We start from the raw sequence: 21,989 nt of genomic DNA on the forward strand, positions 1-21,989 counted from the left end.
TACGCTTCCTAAAAAAGAACAACTCAAAATAACATGAACTAACCCATAGTGTGTACTATCTAAAATTTGTAACATTTAAACATATTTGAAAAATTTGTCACTTTTTTTTTCCTAAGAGAATCCTTAGCAATCAATCCAATGTTCAGAGCCTCTGGTATGTGGCTATTTCTGTCTCTTCCGTAGGCTGTTTGACTGGGTCATACATTTAGATGATTAACATTTAGATGATGGTATTTTTACTCCAATAATGAGCTTTCTATATGCAACAAAGATAAACGCAGATCTCAAGAAACAGACAAAAATGAATTTAAATAAAAGATAGGAATCTTTGATTATTAAATGCCTAACATTTGGAAGATTTCACTAAAGCATCAGTTTCACAGGTAAGTGCCTTGGGGTTATAACTTGAAAATAACTGAACAAAGTCAACAGAGAAAATGAAGGTCTTGTGCAACCAATTTAACTTCTTCCTTTAAGAAACATGAAACCTTTCAAAGGAATGAAATATGAGAGCTTGGAGCAACTCTGCATGGAATAACATTCTTCTGAGCTGACAAATCTTTAGTATAATACTTCTCTGAAATAAACCTGCAGGTCTCCTTCTTTCCCACACACTAGATTGTAATATAAATGCCATGTTTCTTGCTTTGCAACCAAAGAAAAACAATTGCCAAAATTCCTCAAATTTAACAGTATATAAAATAAATGGTTGGTTAAAGTGACTGGTTACAACAGACATTTATACTAATGACCATTGTCAGCTACTATTCTCTATTCTTTAAATTGTATTAAGTGCCTTTTTTTTTTGGTTGCACTTTTTGATCTTTTGCTTTTATGCCTTTATCAATAAAATAAGAAATAAACTTAATATGTTTATCAACAGTGTGCTTCAAAGGGACTTAGGTGCATAGGGCGTCTGACGTGAATGCTTGGGGCAGAATGTGACAAGTGGATTTAGCATCAAAACGAAACGTCACAGAATTGTAGACTAAGAAGAATAGCTGCAGAAACTACAAACATTTGGGATTAAAGAATTTATTTTTTTAAAATTCCTTTGAGGCACCCGTAGAAGAACACCGCTGTCAGCGGAGTCCAGCCCGCAGGGCCGGAGCGCACGCCCACGCTCAGTGCCCGGGAGTGGCCTTGATGTGCGGCAGGATGCCCCTTCTCACTCTGTCCAGGCAAGTCTTTAGTAAAAGATGAAAGCGTTATATGATCTGAAGAGACACCAGAGCACACCTCCTTATTCTGGTGTGATCTGAGTGAAATGGAGTGGACTTTGGGATCCAGACCCCAGAACCAAGAATAATTTATGTAAAATAAGAACTATTCCTTAGAAATCTGGAAGAGGCATGGCGAAGAAAACCATAGAGAAATGTCCTGGACGGATGGATTGGCGTGGCGTGCTCAGCCGGAGTGGTGTAGGAGCACACACTGAGACAGACCCCACGCTGAGTAGGTGGACCAAAAACTTAACTAAAGCCAAGGTCACATCACAGGGAGACACATGCTAACTGAAGCGCTCTCCACAGGAGCGACAGAGTTTTCGGCCCTAACTGATCTATAAGCCTCAACATAAAAGCACTAGAAATATAGGAAAACAAGGCATTGAGAGGCCTCTAAAAACTCCCTGGAAGTTATTCTCATTGGCATGGAAGGGAAGGAATTTCAGACCAAAACAAAACGAGCAGTTAAATGTCTGAAGAGATCAAAGAAGACACAAAGAGATTCACGAAGAAATTACTATGATGTTCAATGAACTAAAGAGAACAATAAGAAGATAAAGGGTTCAATAATAAGCTGATTAACGAGCTTAAAGATAATATTAATAAACAGCTAAGTGATTCAAGGAGGGAATGCAGGATATGAATGGCCACTTTAATGCGGTAATGAGAATTACCGCTCATAAAAACAAACCCAGCAGAAACCCTGGAAATAAAAACGCAACGGAGAGTCACACCAGCAGATGTGATCAAGCGGAGGAGAGAATATTAGAAGTTAAGGGTGAGAATGAGGTAACACCCACTCAGTGATACTCTGAAACTACAAGAAACCACAAGAGGTTGGCTCAGTAGTTCCGAGAGGACTCTAAAAGAAGAAACCTAGAAGTTGTCAGTGTCAAGAAAGGGCTGGAGAAGGAAACTAGAGGCATAAAAAAATGTATTCATTGACATCATCACAGAAAACATTCCAAATATAGGGATTGAAATGGATCTGCAGCAAAAACAGGCACAGCCAGAAAAGGACCTCCCCATATCAAAATCCTAGAAATCAGAACAGGGAGGACATAAAAGCCATTAGAGGAAAACATTCAGTAACTTATAAAAGCAGGCCTACCAGAATAACGGCACATTTTTCAATATAAACCTTAAAGACAAGAAAGCTTAGAGTTGTTTCCCAAGGCCTAAAAGAAAATAATTGCCAATATATAGCAATTCCATGATTGCTATAATCTACAAAATTATCCTTCAAAATTAATGAAGAAATAAAAACTTTCCCTGACAAAGAGAATCTGAAGAAATTCATGCCCACCAAACCAGCACTGATAAAAATACTCACTAAACAGAGAGTGAAGGCAAAGAGCCTGAAGGAAGGAATACATTAAAGTAGGAGAGTCCTTAAACAACAGGAAAAAACCCAGAAGAATCAGCACTGGAAAAATAAGGATTCGGGTAAGACCCTACAACAGTAACTCCCTATGTCAATGGTCTAAGTCCCCAATCAAAAGACAAAGACTGTCAGATCTGATCAAAAAACAAACTACAGCTATACATTTTCTGCAAAAAACCACATCTTAAGCACAAAGAAAAACAATGACTGAAAGGATAAAAAAGTATACTGTATGCAATACAACTGGAGCCCCAAAGCAAGCAAGAGTAGCCACCCTAATTTCAGACAAAGTGGATTTCCAGCCAAGACTGATCAGAAGAGACCCAGAAGGTCACTACTGGTAAAGGGAGCAAAGAGATAAATGTGAATATACACTGAATATGTGTACCCAATTTCATAAAACAAAAGCTATTTGATACAAAAGGATGCCACCAGTACACCAGTAGACACCAGTACCATCAAAGTAAGGGATTTCAATATGCCACTCTCACAAACAGGTCAACCAGACCAAAAAAAGCAAGAAAGAAATATTGGATTTGAACATCACTGAACAAATGGACTTAACAGACATTTACACTGTTTCACCCAACAAGAGTATAATATACACTTTTTTTCAGCAGCACATGGAAGTTTCTCTAAAACAGACCACATCTTAGGCCATAAAATCTGTTCAAATAAATACAAAAGAATTAAAATAATCTCTTGACACGCCTGTAATCCCAGCACTCGGGAGGCTGAGGCAGGAGGATCGTTTCGAGTTTGAGACCAGCCTGGGCTACAAAGTGAGCTCAAGGCCAGCCTGAACTGCATAGCGAGACCCTGTCTCAAAAAGACCAAAAAATAAAAAAATAAAATAATCTCTTGAATGCTACTGGAATATAGCTGAATGAAGCTAGAAATCAACAGTAAAAGAAACCACAGAAACTATGCAAACAGGTGCAGATTAAATAATGAATTCTTACATAATCAATTGATCATAAAAGGAATTAGGGAAGTAGCTAAAACATTCCTAGAATCAAATGACAATGACAGAACAACAAACTAAAACCAAGGTAACACAATGAAAGCAGTTCTAAGAGGGAAGTATATAGCTGTAAATGCCTAAATTACAAAAACAGAACAATCCTAAATAAAAACCTAATGATGCATCTGAAGGTCCTAGAAAAAGAAGGGCATCCAAATCCAAAACTTGCAAAAGTACAGAAATTACAAAGATCAGAGTGGAAATCAATAGAATTGAGGACTAAAAAATTACAAAGGATCAATGAATCAGAGTTAGTTCTTTGAAAGGGTAAAAAAGATTGATAAACCCTTAGCCAAACTTACCAAAAGAAGGAAAGGAAGGACTCACATCAATGCAACTAGAAATGAAAGAGGCAAAATCACAACAGACATCACTGAAATCCAAAAGATTGTAATAAATTATTTCAAAACTTTATATTCTAATAAATTGGAGAATCTAGAAAAAAATGAGTGAAATTCCTAGACACATATGACTTACCAAAGGAACCAAGAAAGTATAAAAGTCCTGAACAGACCAATAACAGGCGACTAAAATTGAGGCAGTAACAAAAACTTTACCAACTAAGGAAAGCCCAGGACCTGATGAATTCACTGTTGAATTTTGCCAGAACTTCACAGAGGAATTAACACAAATACTTCTCAAACTCTTCCTTGAGATCAAAAGGAAAGGAACACTGCTAACCTCATTCCTTGAAGTTAGCATTACCCTGACACCAAAACTGACAAAGACTCAACAAAAAAGAAAAGTGCAGGCTAATATCCTTAATTAACAAGATACGTGCAAACAGAATGCAACTAACCATTGAAAAGCTCATAACATGACCAAATTGACTTTATCCCAAGGAAGCAAAAATGGTAAAATGCACATAAACCAAAAAATGTAATATACCATATAAACAGAGGGATGAAAGTCAATGATCATCTCAATGGATTCACAAAAAGACTGTGACAAAATCCAACATCCATTCACGACAAAGAAAAAACAAAACCCAACCCTGATGAAAAGAGGCATAGAAGAGTGGTGGTGAACCTGTGGCACGTGTGCTGCAGATGGCATGCAGAGTGCTCTGTCGGCATGCGACCCAAGCCACCCCAGCACTGACCCAGCAGCTGTGCCTCAGATAACTGGGTACACAGGGGCCATGCGCATGGTCAGAGAGGAGTAGTGGCAGCAAGTGTTGATATCCCAAGCTGGGATTCATTAGCTGTGACTTGTCCAGTTTTTGTATGGCCAGTTGCTGTGCTGCCACAGATGGATGGATGGATTGACGGACAGAAGACAGACAGGTAGATAGATAGGTAACTTCTTCGACTGGCTGTGACTTTTAACACATTTATGTTTATTAACAAGATTTTAGCTTTGAGTTGTCTTATGAAAAATTGAAACTTAGTATCTAAGATTTAGCAAAGAGATGTTCTAATTAAGAGACTGAGATTCTTTTAATTTTTTTTTTGTTTGTTTGTTTTTCTCCGGTACCGGGAACCGAACTCACGAACTTGCGCTTGCCAGGCAGGCGCTTTTGCCACTGAGCTAAATCCCCAGCCCCAAGACTGAGATTCTTTTAATGTTGTGCTGTCCCCTGGCATATTTGAATCTGCAGCATATTTAGCTGTTGGTGAAGAATTTATGAAAACAAGAGCAATAAGATATATGTGTGTGTGTATATATATATATATATATGTGTGTGTGTGACTATATATATATGTGTGTGTGTGTGTGTGTGACTATATATATATATGTGTGTGTGTGTGTGTGACTATATATATATATATATATATATATATATATATATATATACACACATATATCTTATTGCACACATACATATATTTCCTTGGACTGGCTGTGATTTTAGCAGAAGCCCCCACAAGGTAGGTAATACACTCAGACGCCTTTTTCACAATAGGCCAAAAGCTGGTGGTTGATGGAACACTGCTCCCTTGTGTTGGCGGCCAGCAAATTCAAGAGGAAGCCCAGCTGAGAGTCACTGCCATAGATTGTTGATTCAGGGAATATGCAATTCTTTAATGTTAACTAATAGTGTTAGCTATTGGTATAGGGATAGATCTGTATTGGGTCCTTCATTTTTTAAACATTTGTGTTTTCATAGACTTCAAATCTTGAACAATAAAAAATGATTACAGGAAAAAAAAAGGCAAAACTGAAAACAGACAGTAGAAGATCATTCCAAGAGGCCTAGACAGAGTCATGTGGAGTGACTGCTCGCAACGGGAAAGGGTTATACATTCTGCGTAGTGAAAGTATTGTGTGTCGCACACAAAGAGTCAGAGGGCCGTTTGACACCAGCCACAAAAGTGTTGCTGAACTTGGTGAAACTGAAAGGGAAGAGTTTCTTGAAGGTAAATTAAGGAAATATGGTTCCCAATATCTTACTGTCTTGGTTACTTTTCTCTCCTTGCTGAGACAAAATACCCAACGCCAAAAATTAAAGAAAGGTTTATTTAGCTCACAGTTTGTGGAGATTTCAGTCCATACTTGGCTGGCTCCAAGGCAGGGTGGCACATGGCAGAGGGCAACAGTTCATGGCAGTAGAAGACAGCAAAGCAGGGAGAGCAAAAAGGGGGAGAAGCAGGGCTCTTTTCCCTCCTTATACTGTACATCTGCTATCTGCCCACACCGTTTCTGTGCCCTCCTCTTCCACAAGCTGAGGATGCTCACAAAGTAAGGATCCCAGCCCCCTGCTGAATGACTCAGTTGAACTTGCTAAACTCCTCAAACTGACACAGTGAACCACATCCTAGAGCAGGAAGGGCATGCCCTTTTCACTCCAGGATGTAGGGCAGCTGAGTCACTTAGCCAAGCCTCCAGACTCAAGCTGACACAATGTATCAACCACAACACTTACTTTTTGCAACTATCTTTCCAAAACAAATCTGACACCTCTCAGCTTTCAAATTTCACTCTGCATAGCAAAACATGATTAGCTCCTCTCTGATAGGGATTTTATCAAAATGGATATGTTGTTTGGGAGTAATTCCCTTTTTCATGATTTCCCAAACAAGGATAAAATTACACAATGCATCTCTGAGATGTTACTTAGCAGAAATACTGTTAAAGATCAAGGTCCTGTACATAGAAAATGATGTTAGTATCTCACCAATGACTTACACAGGGAGCCTGTTACTCCATGTGCTTGGATAAAAGCACAGGTATAAATAATCATGCAAGGCTATCAGTAATTTTGCATTATGTTGTTGGTGACATCATGAGAGATGTGGTGAAACTAGTGTCTTTGCCTCGAAGAACACAAGAGATAGTATCTACAATGTTGTGATGGAGGCTCTTCTGTCACAAGCAGAAGACCAGAAAAAGTGGTTTCAAGTACTAGTGATGGGGCACCTTGTATGGTGGGGGCAACATCTGGTTTCACAAAGTTTCTGGTAAAGAAGCAAAACATCCAGTCATTCTGGTTCATTGTACAGTGGTACTTCAGTTCATAAACACTTTTATTTGCGAACTATATGGTTTGCAAACAAAACCATTTGACAAAATTTTGTTTTTGTTTGCAAACCCTACATTGGGTGACAGATATGACTGTGGCCATCTTTCCCACACAAACACAAATGTGGCCACCTTTTCCAAAGTCATGGAACAAACTAAATTCATGAACAGAGGTATCACTGTGTCATATACCAAGAAGCTCTTTGTGCCAGGAAAAGCAGCAAAAAGTTGGAAGATATCCTCAAAGATGTCACAGAAATGGTGAATTACACCATGGCTCATGGTCTTAATTTTGACAATTCCAAGCACTTCTTGATGAGGTTCAGGCACAGTGTAATTCTTTGCTTATGTACAATAATGTCTGGTGGCTGAGGAGAGGATGAACTCTAGAGATTTGTAGCCTGATTGGATGAAATTATGCTGCGTATGAATGACAGGAGGCAGGAATACCCACAGCTCACTGATATGGCCTGGCTTAACAAGCTCATGTATTTTACAGATTTTATACTTCAATATACTGAACAAAAACTACAAGGAGAGGGAAAGCAACAGAAAGGATATTTTGAGGTATCAAAACATTTGAGAGAAAACTCCAGGTTTTTGAAAGAGACCTTGAAAGTGGGCAGTAAAATATTTTTCAAATCTAAAAATGCATTTAGGAAATTCCACAACATTTGCAGACAACCTTACAAGCCATCAGGAAACCTAAAAAGAATTTTCTAACATTTTAGCGCTGAGAAGGAGAATTTTAGTAACAGATTTTTACAGTTCTGTAAGATGGAGACAATCCTGTGTTTTCTTACCTCTCCACATAAAGCCAAATTTGAAGAACTTGATCTTTCCTGCTTACACTGGTTAGATTCTGGAAATCTGGAAATGGAGCTATTGGAATTGCATGAAAGCTCTAAGTGGAAAAATAAATTCTATGACCTGCATGCAACACTTAAGAAGACAGTGTGAAGGAAGGACAAAGGACATGAAAATGTAATCCTTAAAGTGTGGAATTCTCTGCCATATAATTGTAAGTCAATGACAGCACTTGGGATTGATTTACTTCTTTGGATCATCTTATGCTTGTGAACAACTGCTTTCTGCTTTGAATTATATCAAATCTGACATAAGAAACAGACGAACAGATGACCTGAGTGCTGCATGTGTTGCTTCAAATTAAAGAAGCATGAGTCAAGGTGTGACAAACTATCAGTGTGCACACAGATCACAACAGCAAAGATCACATTAGTTGTGCAAAAGCACACCAAGTGAAACTCTTACCTTCCAATCAGAAGCGGTTTGTATCTTCTAAGGCAAAAGATGTTAAGGTCTAAGTTGTTTTTTCTAAACTAAAGCCTCAGCATTCCAGTTTAACTGCAGTGTTGACACTTTGCAATAAATAAGGGGGTTTTGGGTTGCAGTTTGGAACTCTGTCTATAAAAGGTTCGCCTTCACTGGTACAGAAGGACCTTACCTCAGACCATAAAAGTCATTTATGACAAACCCACAGCCAACAAACTAAATATAGAAAAACCGAAACCATTCCCTCTAAAATCAGGAACAAAATGAAGGTGTCCACTCTCATCACTCCTGTTCAAAATAGTACATGAGACTTTAGCCAGGGTAATCAGGCAAGAAAAAGAAATAAAAGGAATCCTAAAAAGGAAAATAAGAAGTCAAACTATCTTTGCAGATATTATGATCCTTTATAAAGACCCAAAAATCTGTACTAGAAGACTCTAAGAGCTAGTAAACAAATTGAGCAAAGTGGCAGGATACAAAATCAATACACAAAACTCAATAGTGTTCCTTCACCAATAAGGAACCAACCAAGAAATTGAAAAAATAATCCTATTCACAGTAGCCTAAAGAAGAAAAATTAGCTACCTAAGGAGTAATCTGACAAAGGAAGTGAAAGACCTCTATAACGAAACGTAAAGTATTCTGAAGAAAGAGATTGGAAGAGGACATTAGAAAATGAAAAGACATCTCCTGCTTCTACATAGGCAGAATCAATAGTCAAAATGGTCATATTACTAAAAACAATAATGGATTTAATGTAATTCCAATCAAACACCAACGGCATTCTTTATAGAGGTAGAAAAAGCAATCCTAAAATTTATATGGAACCAGAAGCAACCCTGAAGAGCCAAAGCAATCCTTAGCAAAAATTGCTGAGTGTGATGGCACATGTCTGTAATCCTAGCACGAGGGAGGCTGAGGCAGGAGGATCACTGCCAGTTCAAGGCCACTCTGGCAACATAATGAGTTCAAGGCCAGCCTGAACTATACAGAGAGACCCTGCTCTTAATAATAATAATAATAAAAAAGTAATATAATCTCAGGCTCCAAATTATAGTACAAACAACAGTACAAAAAATAGTATGGTACTGGCATGAAAACAGACATGTAGACCAATGGAATAGTACGGAAGACTCAGAAACAGCCCCATGTAACTTTAACCATATGACCTTTGATAAAGGTGCTAAAAGATAATGCTGGGGTAAAGGAGGCCACTTCAACAAATGGTGTTGGGGAAACTGGTTATCTACACACAAGAGAATGAATCTAGACTTCTATCTCTCAGATATCGAAGACCCAGATATAAAAACAGAAATGCTGAATCTGGTGGAATATAAAATAGATAAAGTACTTGAAGACAGAGATACAGGCAAGGATTTTCTGAACAGAATCTCAGCTGCACAAGAAATAAGGGGGTTGGGGATTTAGCTCAGCAGCACAGCGCCTGCCTGGCAAGTGCAAGGTCATGAGTTTGATTCCCATTACTGGAAAAAAAAAACAAAACAACAAAAAAACAAAAAAAGAAATAATACCAAGAATTACAAATAGGATTATATCAAATTAAAAAACTTTTGCACAGCAAAGGAAACAATCAACAGAGTGAAAAGACAACCTACAGAGTGGTAAAAAGATTTGCAAGCTACTCTTCTGGCAGAGGACTAATATCCAAAATATATAATAAACTAAAAAAATTACCCCCCAAACAAAGGAACCAATAAAAAAATGGGCAACTGACATGAATAGACACTTCTCAAATGAAGTCCAAATGGTTGTTAAGTATATGAAAAATATCTAGCATCTTTGGCAGTTAAGGAAATGCAAATCAAACATGGAGATTCCGTGCTACTCCCGTGAGAATGGCTATCATCAAGAACACAAAAAACAAATGCTGATGAGGATGTGGGGAAAAGGGAACCCTTCCTACACTGTTGGAGGAAATGTAACCCAGTACAACACCTGTGGAAATCAGTATGGAGGTTCTTTAAAACTAAAAATAGAAATTCCATCTGATCCAGTGTTATGGTTTGTGTCTAGCTGAGGCTTTGCGGGGACAGCTAGACACAAGTTTCTTGGGAGGTGGCTGAATCTAGAGTGTGTGTTTGATTCACAGTGCAATGCTGGGATTAAGGGTGATAACTGGTAGATTAGTCCACTGATTGGACTGGCACCACCCTAAAGAGACAGAAAAAGCTCCCTCTCCCATAGCTTTTGCTGTCTTCTGCTGCCATGAACTGTTGCCCCTGTGCCATGTGCCACCCTGCCTTGCAGCCAGCTGGCCGATTATGGGCTGAAGCCTCCACAAACTGTGAGCTAAACAAACCTTTGCTCCCTTCTGGGTGTTGGATATTTTGTCTCAGCAAGAAGAAAAGTAATGAAGACATCCAGCTATACCTCTCCTGGGTATCTTCGCAAAGAGTTATAGTCATTAGATTACAATGATGCAGACAATGGCCATGTTCACAGCAGCATAATCCACAATAGCTAACTTATGGAAATAGCCTACATATCCACCAACAGGTGAAAGGATAAAGAAAATATGGTATATATACACAATGAGGTATATATAAATACCCAAATTTATAAAGAAGGATAAACTCAAGTATTTGTAAGAAAACAGATGGATCTTGAGACCATAATGTTAAGTGAAATAAAGACATAGAAGGTTAAATGCCACATATTTCCTTTTATATGAAAAACCCAAAATATAAATAATTTAAAGAGCAAAACAAAGGAGCCTTGGTAGGAAATGGGGAGGCAGACTGTGGAGATGGGGAAGGGTTCTAGGGGAGAAGGGTGGTGGGGTAGGGGACTGAAATGACCAAGATATCATATGTATATGTACCAGTTCCCAAAATGGATGTTATGATTACATATCGTAAACATAAAAAATTTAGTAGCATGCCTTTAAAACAAATAGTCATTAAATCCAGGGATGGTGGTACATATTTGTTGCCCCAAGTAATTGAGAGCCTGAGATAGGAGGATCATTTGAGCCCATAAGTTCCAAACCAGGCTAAGAAACACTGCAGTGAGACCTTGTCTCCAAAAAAAAAAAAAAAAAAAAAAAAAAAAAGAAAAGGGACAGAAAAAGAAGAAAGTAGTAGTCATCAAGAACATATGCTTGTTACTTGGTCAGGTGCTTGTAGAAAACTTCAAGAAGGTTTGGTTAGTGTTCAAAATAACTGGTAAAATCTCCACAAAATCTACCACTATATCATGACTGTAATCCCAGCACTTGGGAGGCTGAGGCAGAAAGGTCTCTATGAATTTTGAGGTCACTACATAGTGCGACCTTGCCTCAAAAAAAACCAAAAAAGAGTGAGAGAAAGAAAAAAAATGAAAGGAAATTGGTAAAATAAGCAAGTGCATGTGGGGTGTTACCCGTAAAACTATAGGGAACTGAGCTTTACATGACAGATGATTGCTGTGACTTATAATCTTTTTATTGTCCCTTTCTCCACACCCCTCCCCCTTTGGTAATATTCTACATCAAAAATGTAAGATATAATCATATAATTTTAATGCTAAGGGCCAGAGAAATAACACATTTTTTTTTTCTTTTCACAACTAAGAATGACAAAGTCCAACAAGGTTAAAAAATATTTCTAAAATCACACAGTTCTAGCTAATGTAATCTGGATCTTATCATTTGACTAGAAAATCATTTCTTTTAGGTCGCATGTGATTTCAGGCTGCTAAATCCTGTGGGAATCTTAGCTTTAACTTGCTATTTTAGCAGGACTTAATGATGTTAACTATTCCCTCCCTTTGTAAAAAGCTTTCCCTTTGGCTTCTATGATGCCACACTTTCCTTGTTCTTCTGCTTTTCTGTCTAGACCTTCTAATTTTCCTGTACAGGCTACATATTCTCCCTCTATCCCTTTAAAGTTTTAAGTACTCTGTCCTAACTGTACCTTTCAGTCCACATACTGCATAGGCAATCTCACATCCTCCCAAAGTATCAACAACCACGTAACGCTGATGATATCTCAGAGCTACATTCAATTGTCACAAACCCTAAGATTGAATTCATTTTCTCCTAATCATCCATCACCTCAATCAATAACACTACCAATATTTAATTTCTCCCCAAGCCAGAAAACTACCTAATATCTTGGACTCTTCTTAGGATCCCAACCTGACATACCTCAAATCTAATCAGTCCTACATCTGTTCTTCTATTTTTAAAAATCTCTCAAATCCCTCCAAATCTCTGTATTGCTACCATGTTAGCCCAGGTCGCCATGATCCTTCTTCTATCAGCTACATTGTAATCAGAGTCCTTACTTCATTCCAGCAGACTGCTCTGGTTCAATTAACCACACTGAACAGGGTGATCTTCCTGAAGTTGGTGGTTGGCGTTTATCATTCCCATCCGTGATGTACACATAAATACACACATGTATGCAGGCAGGAGACACACATGCGCACACATACACTACCTCAGGGCATGATATATAGTGTTGGGATAGCCTGCTGCCAATAGAGATTTCTATGATGGTTCTCTTGTCGGTAGCATTCATGCCTTTGTCTAGTCACACTCCACATTGAATCAGGGCTGGTTTGTATCACCATTATAAACAGGAGAGGTGACGGTGTGTAACTTCCAAGGTGCATCACCAGACTTTGTAGCTTCTGCCCCACTCTCTTGGCTTATGTACTTGTTCTGGGGGAATCCAGTCACATACCAAGAATCCCACAGTCTTGTGGAGAAGCCTACATGAAGAACTGATACCCCCACCCAAGGGTGCTCTCATTGGTCATCTACCTTCAAACTGGATCCTGCAGTCCTAGTCAAGCCTTCAGATGACTGCCACCCTAGCTGACACAGGATTGCCAAACTGCTCAGTTAACTGTTCCTGAATTCTCAATCCACAGAAATACGAGATAGCAATAGATTATTATTGTTTTAAGCCCCCTTGCAGTAACTTGCAATATAGTATTCAATAATTAAATATAGTATGGTTTTATATGTATTTAGACTTCACCTAAATGGTTACACTATACAATATCTTCTGCAACTTGTCTTTTATGTTCATTATTGCCTTGAGAATTGCCAACGTTGAACCATATTTGTATATAACTAACACTCCTATAAGGAATTTCATGGTATTCCAATCAAAGGAGCTGAAGATTTACATCCACACAGCAACTTGCACATGCACGCTTCTCATAACTGTCACAACTTGAAAGCAACTAAGACACTTCCCTATGAGTGAATGAATAAACTGTGGTACTTTCAGACAATGGCCTACTATGTAGCACTAAATAGAAATGAACAATGAGACCATGAAAGATATGGAGAAAAAAAAACTGCTTGTGTAGCAGCTCGTGCTACATAGCCCGGGCTCATCTCAAACACATGGGGTGAAGCAGTCCCCTCCCTGCACCGCCTCAAACTCTTGTGCAGAAGCTACAGGTATGTGCCACTGAGCACAGACACATGAAAAACATTTAAATCTATATTACTAGGTGAAACAAGTTAGTCTGAAAAGGCTACATACCGTAGGACTCCAACAATATCGCGTACAATGGAAACAGTAAAAAGGGATCAGTGGTGGCCAGCGGTTTGGGAGAATGCAACATAAAACAGTAGAGCTCAAAGGATTTTAGGGGAGTGAAGTTACTCTAATGAGACTACACTGGTGAATACATGCTGTTACATGTTTGTTCAAATCCCACAGAATGTAAAACACCTAAGCTGAATTCTGATGCACTATTCTGTGGACTGTTCTGGTGGAGGGGTGCGGCCAGGGAGGACGTGTGAGGGCACACAATATGTGAGCTATCTCTGTACTGTTCTCACAATGTTACAACCTAAAACGCCTCTTAGAAAGAGAAAGTCTGCTTCAAGAAGTATAAGTTATACAAGTTAATTTGATATTTCTCAGTATTTTTGGTTAATTGACCTCTGAAAATCTGATGAAGCTACAGGTGAACTCCACTCCTAACCTGATTTTGAAAAAATCCGAACAATTTATACATAAAAATTTAGATATAATTTTGATATATATTATTAGACATACTATCTTGTTACATTAGAAAATGACTTAACACTATATTTTAAAAATAAATATTTATAAAAACTGAAGTGTTTTTCCTAATTTTAAACCAACAGTAATGGAAACTTCCTGTTTTTAAAAAATGAAGTAAGTCAAAGTATATAAATCAAAAAGATTAAAAAATTTTAGTTCTATACCACAGAACATTTCTATGATAAGGGCTGACTGTAACGAAGCAGTCACATATAGGCTAGCTTCACAACACGATGACATAAATGTCATCTTTGGTAACTAAAAACGGCTGTGCCTTGCTTCTTGGGAAAGAAGCAATGAAAACTCTGAGAAAGGTACATGGTAACCAGCACCGTCAGGGCTCCCACACCTTTTTGCCAGAACACGCTAGGCTAGGCTTGTGCAAGGAACCGAGGACTGTCTATGGCTCTTAGAATGAATTTGTATCACGGTTTAAGGGGATATCGTGAATGAAAAGATTACAAATCCAAGTTTCAGTTCTGAGGCTTTCTCAGTGGAGGTAATCTTTAAGAGCTCTGAAGTACATATCTGCAGAGAAACTGGCAGAATTTTTCATTCATGAGGAGCCTACAAAAATACTTCTTCCAGCAGTGGAAAATTCACATGGTTATCCATTTCTAATTACCTAACTCAGAGTGACAGCTTAGCTAAAGGGTTTATGATCTTTCTGCCAAACCTATGATAATGACTGTAAGCTCTTAAATTAGAAGATTACACTCATTCATAAAGCCCCACACGTCCTCGAGTAAATCAGGCCACAAATAAACTCTTCTTGAACTAATCTTTTTTCCTACTAAAAACCAAAACTCTTGTCAAAGGCTTAAGCAAGCAAAGAAGAACTTTTTATTTTGATCCCTTCTGTTGATAAAATCCTTGTTCTCATGAAACTACTTGTGTGCTAGCAAGCCAGATTCATTCATTAAGCCTGTTGGAAGAGTCTTCAATGCCATTATGTGCCAGTGGGGGGAAAAAAAGCAATGGTTATTACAACAGGCAGAGCTGCTTTCTCTTCTGAGGCAATGTAAGTATCCATGTTGCTAAGTTTGGAAAATGTACCATCTGTGCAGAAAGTACCAAGATCTTCCTTACAGGATAAAAAAATTCCTGCTGTGGTTATTTTGGCAAAGAAATTTAACACTGTTTCAAAGATGCTGGTAGCTATTCAAGTTAACAGCCTAATTTCCCCAAGAGAAGCATACATTAGGGATTTTGAGGGGGATTGTGTCAAGCATACTAACAGACAAAATCTAGGAACTAACTGCACAGAGCAAAAACAGTTATTTCACCAAGTTGCTTTAGCAAGACAAATTGAAGAGAGTTCCCTCAAAATTTACTTCAAAATACTGAAGGGGAAAAAAAATGACAGCAATCGTGAGATGGATTGTATCACCTAAAATTTAACATAAATGTGCTTCTGCTCCAAGCTAAGACAGTTCAAACACTGTCAGCATAAAAAGCTTAAAGTTCTTTCCAAGTTCAGGTGGCTGCTTTGCTTGGCAATGTGAACAGTCAATCTTACAGAATCTTCCTAAGGAAAGGTTTCTGCGATGGAACAAGTTCATCTATGTTTTGGTAAGCTTTCAAACCTAAATCTCTACCTATAAAAGATTAAGTCCAAACCATTATATATATAATATATATATATTATATATATATATTTATTTTATTTTTTTAAAGTGGGAAAACATAAGGTGTTTCCATTTTCCCAGTTTCATAGTTAGGCTGGTAGAAACCTTGCTATATTAAAACACTGAGGCTCTGAGTCCTGTCACCACTGGTGAGTAAGTAGCTTCACTATTTTCATTTCTCTTTTTTTTGCCAAGTCTTTTAAAAGTTGTAATCAAAGATGTATAATGGTGGCCTATGCCTATGGCCTCAAAGGTGAGGGGCAGGAACAGGCATACATCTGGTCCCTCAGGCCATTCTCAGACTTTAGAGTAAGAATTTATAAATTATCTCTACTTGGGCTGATTAAGCAAATGACTGTTTATTATTAAACAGGCATTTTCAATGACTTTCATTACTAAAATTATTTGCCCTGAAACAATTTTCATAAAGAAATCTGATATCTTTGTTAAGTGCAAAATAAATGAAAATTTCTACCAAAATTCTTAATATAGCATTAATTGGGTTAGATTACATTTTTGAATAAAGAAATTGAAGGCAGCTAGGTAAGGCTATTTTCTTGCTCTTTTTCTAGCTTAGCTTTCAGAGTTTCCCTATCTTCCCTTGAAAATATGTTCTGGCTTACACAAGTCAGTTATTCTGACTTTTTAAAAAATTAGTGTGTATCTGCAATATAGGATAGTGATGTCTGCTGTGAGGAATTGATACACACATGTAACATATCTGGAACATTTGCAATCCCTTTACCTTGACACCCCCCAAAAATCCGCTTTCTAGTTTTCTATCATCTCTCATTTATTTATTTATTTGACTTCTCATATAAGAGAAGCCATGTGATATTTAGTTTACTGTGTCTTATTTTGCTTCCCATGACCATATCATGTTCCATCTATTTTCCTATAAAGGACATAGCTTTACTCTTCTTTATGGCTGAATAATATTTCACTGTGTATATATAAGTCACATTTTCTTTACCCATTCATCTGTTGACAGGCATTTAGGCTGTTTCCAGAGCTTAGCTATTGTGAAATTCACTGCTATAAACATGGGTATGCATATATCACTATAGTATAATGTCCTTAATTCTTCTGGAAATTCTTTTAGGAAAGGCATAGTTTAATCAAATGGAATTTCCATTTTTAGTTTTTTGAGGAAGTTCATTTGATTTCTGTAGTAACTGTACTAGTTTACATTCCCATCCACATCCTTACCAGCATTTATTGGTTTGTGTGTGTGTGTGTGTGTGTGTGTGTGTGTGTGTGTGTGTGTTTGACAATAACCATTTTGACGACAGTAAAATAGAATCTCAGTTATTTTGACTTATATTTCCCTAATGGCTAAATATGTTGAACATTTTTTCATATACTTGCTGACCATTTCTATTTCTTCTAATGAGAAGTGCCAATTCAGTTCATTTGCTCACTTTTGACTGGGTCATTTATTTTGGGGGGGGGTTAATTTTTTTGCGTTATTTATATATTCTAGATAATAGTTCTCTATGAAAGGAATAGCTAGCAAAAATTTTCTCCCAGAACAAGATAATAGGAAATTCTGTATCATTTTTATTGTTTTTGTGGGTTTTTTTTTTTGTCTTTGTTGTTGTTATTTTGGCTTTTTTTCTCTTTAAAATAAAATAAATTTTCTCTAATTCTGTAGGTTGTCTTTTCACTCTATTGATAATTTCCTTTGCTGAGCAGAAGTTTTCTTAAATTTGATTTAGCCCCATATATTGAATCATTCAGAAAGTCTTCTGTAACTATAGCTTCAACTGTTTCATCTATCTTATCATCCAGAAACTTCAAAGTTTCTATTTCTGTATCTAGATCTTTTACCTATTTTTATTTGATTTCAGTACAAGGTGAGAGATAGGGATCAAGTTTCAATCTTCAGCACATGGATATGCCATCTTCCCAGCTCCATTTGTCAAAGAAGCTATCTTTTCTCGTCTGTTTTTTGGTTTTTTGTTTTTGTTTTTTCCGCTACCAGGAATCAAACTCATAACCTCGCGCTTGCCAGGCAGGCGCTGTGCCGCTGAGCTAAATCCCCAGCCCCAAGCTATCTTTTCTCAACATATAATTTTGGCCTTTGTCAAAAGTCAGATTGGTGGAGATGTTTTCTGTACTTTCAATTCTATCCTATCAGTCTACATTTTTGTTTTTGTGTTAGTAGCATGTCATTTTTATTACTATAACTTTGTAGTATACCTTGAAATCAGGTATTATGATGCCTTAAGCTTTGCTTTATTTGCTCAGGATTGCTCTGGCTCTTCTGGGTCTTTTCTGATTGTAGATGAATGTTGGGATTGTTTTTTCTACTTTTGTGAAGAATACTGATATTTTAATAGAGATTGAATTAGGTTGCTTTTGGTAGTATGGACATTTTTATATAGGACAACCCTCAAGGTTTTAAGTAGGTATAAAGCAAACAACCATAAAGATTTCACTATTAATCATTGAGTATCTAGAGCACAGAGACATTAAAATGAGAAGCTGAAGACCATGTGTTTTAGAGTAGAAGTATTTAATATCACCACAATCACTCTCTATAGACTAAATACAACTTCTACAGAGAGTACATTTTTCACTTAGAAATGGTAGCTCTTACTATTTCCATTTTATGGATGGGGAAACAGGTTTTGAGAAGTAGCTTGCTTATACCTATAAAGTGGGTACATGGTGGAACAGGGATGAAGCTTAGCTTATTATACTTGCACCCTCATGAAAGGAGATGGAGCATGGGCATATGCATTAGCACCTGGGTGCTAAGACTCCAAAATGGTTCCCAAGTAGGGTCCATGGGACTAGGGCTTCTATGATTTAATTTGAGGGAATTTGTTTTATTATGAAGTTATATGTAAAATTTCCTATGTGGACATATAAACATTTCTAGAGAAACAGTTTAGAGCTTTCAACAGATTCTTAAAAATATTTATGACAAAAAAAAAAATCAAGAACCTGTTAGATCATTTTGGTAGGGAGTTAATTGTTTAAGATAATGTTATATTAGCTATTATAGTCCTAACTAGAAGATCTGTCAAATAACAATTAAGAAGCGATTACTGAGAGGCAGTGTATATAAGCATGTATGGTAGGTATATAAATATCACAATTATATATTGTGGCATTTTAGACTCTCTACTTTTTAAAAATGAAGGTCAAGCCATCATTGAATATGACCCAGTAAAAATGCCAAAGACTAGTAAATGAGTGGGAGGTGGCTGCTGCTGAGCCCCCCAGCCTGGGCATGCCGAGGCGGGGCTGTGGGGAAAGAAAGAACAGTCAGTGATGGTAGAAATGTCTGTTAATAGTGACTGAATTCTACTGGAGTAACTTTATGTCGGCAGAGTTTCCTATGCTATAATGATGTAGGTAAAATTAATTTAGAAGTACAAACTAAGAAAGATACTTCATTTGGAGGTAGTAAGGATATTGAGCTACATGAAATAATTCTGTGCTTCTATTTCTGGATGACTAACATGAGTTGTTTTCTTAAGGAGGGAATGAGGGAGAAACTTTTTAAGTTGTTATCCTTTTAGCTTTTGTAAAAATATTGCTTTCAACTCCTCATGCAGTGTATGGACAACGTGTTAGCATTTATGTGCTGGGATGACATTCAGTCATACTCCAACACAACTGCACCGTTAATAAATTACTGAAATACTTCTATATAGATTGGTACGGCAATTAAGTGGCATAATTGATATAAATAACAATGTGAACTCATTAGTTCAAATTAATTACCACTGAATAGCAAAACTACTGGTACTTGAGACTCCTGCCTTATATGACTTGGTTGATATTACAAGTATACATGACTAATGAATATACACACTACTGATACGGACTGACATTGAATATATAATAATTTCAAATATTACAAATGCTGAGAGGATTTAGAACTATGATAATTTCTTTTTGTTTGTTTGTTTTTGTTTTTTTCTCTGGTACCGGGAACCGAACTCACGACCTTGCGCTTGCCAGGCAGGCGCTTTTGCCTCTGAGCTAAATCCCCAGCCCCGATAATTTCTTTTTACATTGAGAGAAGTGCTATTTATTGCAACTATCTAAGGATGTTATCCTGCATGAATGATGGATGAAGGTAATGAGACATCGCAGTGGTGCAGGCATACACACTGACAGCCTCCATGTGGGGGAAAAGAGACAATCGGGGCCTTAAGGAGGAAGGGAGAAGGTGGCGTCATTGAGCTCTGGATCCTGGCCATGTGAGAAGGTCTTGTATTTGGTTACATACTGAGTCTTGGCTGGGGACAATCTGCTCTCTGGCTGTAACAAAGTGGATCGCTGCTTTTCAACCTATGTATTAATTAGTGCTTTTAAACATATGTATTAATTGGTAATATATTGGTGTTTTATGTCTTTAAGAAACAGGAAAAAGAAAGCCAGCTGCTATTTTCCTTGTTTTGATTCTGGCCTGTTTTCCCTTTCAAACTTCCCATATTACAAGTGAGTAACCATGAAAGGACACTTCCTTAAAGTTTCGAGGATTCAGCGAATCTGACCGAACTATCTATACAATCAGATAACTAGAGAACTTTGGACAAGGATCTGATAACTACAAAATCTATACTGACTGAATGCAGAGGATTCCAGGATTTTCATGATTCATATTTGGTCTTCAGTTTTAGGTGTCCCTGTGAATTTGCAGGATGCTCTTTCAGTGGCTGCTATGGCTATAAATTAATGTTTATAAAGTTAAGATTCAAGCTCTATCAAACTAAACTTTAAACAGAAGAAACATATTTATAGCAGTCAACCAACATTAAGCAACCTAAAATATAAATGTATAATACCAGGGAGGAGAAATGGCAGTAAAAGTTGGAAGCACATCTTCCCCAACTTAAGCACAACCAAAGCTTAGATCCGGGTGCCAGTTTGCAAGACTGAACACAGTTACGAAGGATGGTAACTGGTCCCCAGCATCTGTTTGTTCCTTCCCACATAAAAGAGAATTACAGCCCTGAGCCTAAGGGAAGAGTAAGACAAGAAGAAGCAGAGGGTCTCAGACTTTGAACTGCTTCAGTCCAAGCCAATACCACAAAGGGGCAAGAGCGTTCCATTATTAATCATCGTGTGAAAACCCAATGGTTAGGACATGCAGAAGATGGCACTTCTGCAACCTTCACATTAACTATGTCTACAGTTTTAAAATATAAGTGAATATTCTGTGACCTATGCAGTCTTCACCTGTTTTTCTTCTTGATTTTCCCTCTAAATGTACTAGTTCCTCATCCAAATTTTATTTTCCTTCTTTAACCCTTCTCTTTCTGACACCAAACCCACCTTAAGCAAGAGTACGGTTTATAACTTTATATGTCCACAGGAGAATGGGCAACGAGGAGGGGAAAAAACTTTAAAAATGGGTTTGCCAGCACTCACCATCAGAGGGCACAACAGTACTGCAATAAACAACTCCCAGATTCTGCCAGGAAGAGAGCCTCTGGTGCACCTATGAAAGCAAAAGACATCCACTGTTAGGACAGAACCACAAATGTTATACCCATAAATGTGCACAAGAAAAAAAGTATATATGTAAAACGTATTCTTTGTAGAAAAGTTTAAAAATACAGGCAAAAGAAAGATATTCTAACTTCTGACATGCTCTTAATGGTAAATTCTATGGTGTGTTTTCAAGATTATTTATAAACACATTTGCATACACATATAGAAATATAAGCCTGGCACAGTGGCACCTGCCTGAAATCCCACCACTTGGGAGGCTGAGTCAGGAGGATCACTGTGAATTTGAGGCCAGCCTGGGCTACATAGAGACTCTGTCTCAAAACAAACAAACAACAAAAAGTGTACAAAAATTGATATTAAACAAAATTAGAGCTACAACTAATAAATCTTTTCTTTAAATAACGTCTAAAAACAATATTGGCTTTAAGTGCCATTGAGTCTAAACTAAATTTTTGTGCT

The 21,989-nt window shown here is 37.5% G+C and overlaps 1 protein-coding gene across 1 annotated transcript in view; it reads right to left on the reverse strand.

Moving 5' to 3' along the window:
* Window positions 1–21,516, reverse strand: part of Mcu (mitochondrial calcium uniporter) — a gene marked incomplete at its 5' end in the record, with an annotated part of 49,371 nt that extends 27,855 nt beyond the window's left edge. The window contains 1 exon segment of the mRNA XM_013516764.1: window positions 21,447–21,516. Within this exon segment, the coding sequence (XP_013372218.1) occupies window positions 21,447–21,516 (70 nt within the window).
* Between the last annotated feature and the right edge of the window lie 473 nt (window positions 21,517–21,989).

This window comes from Chinchilla lanigera, unplaced genomic scaffold (genome assembly GCF_000276665.1).
Source record: "Chinchilla lanigera isolate Chin_1 unplaced genomic scaffold, ChiLan1.0 scaffold00036, whole genome shotgun sequence".
In the NCBI taxonomy this organism is placed as follows: Eukaryota; Metazoa; Chordata; class Mammalia; order Rodentia; family Chinchillidae; genus Chinchilla; species Chinchilla lanigera.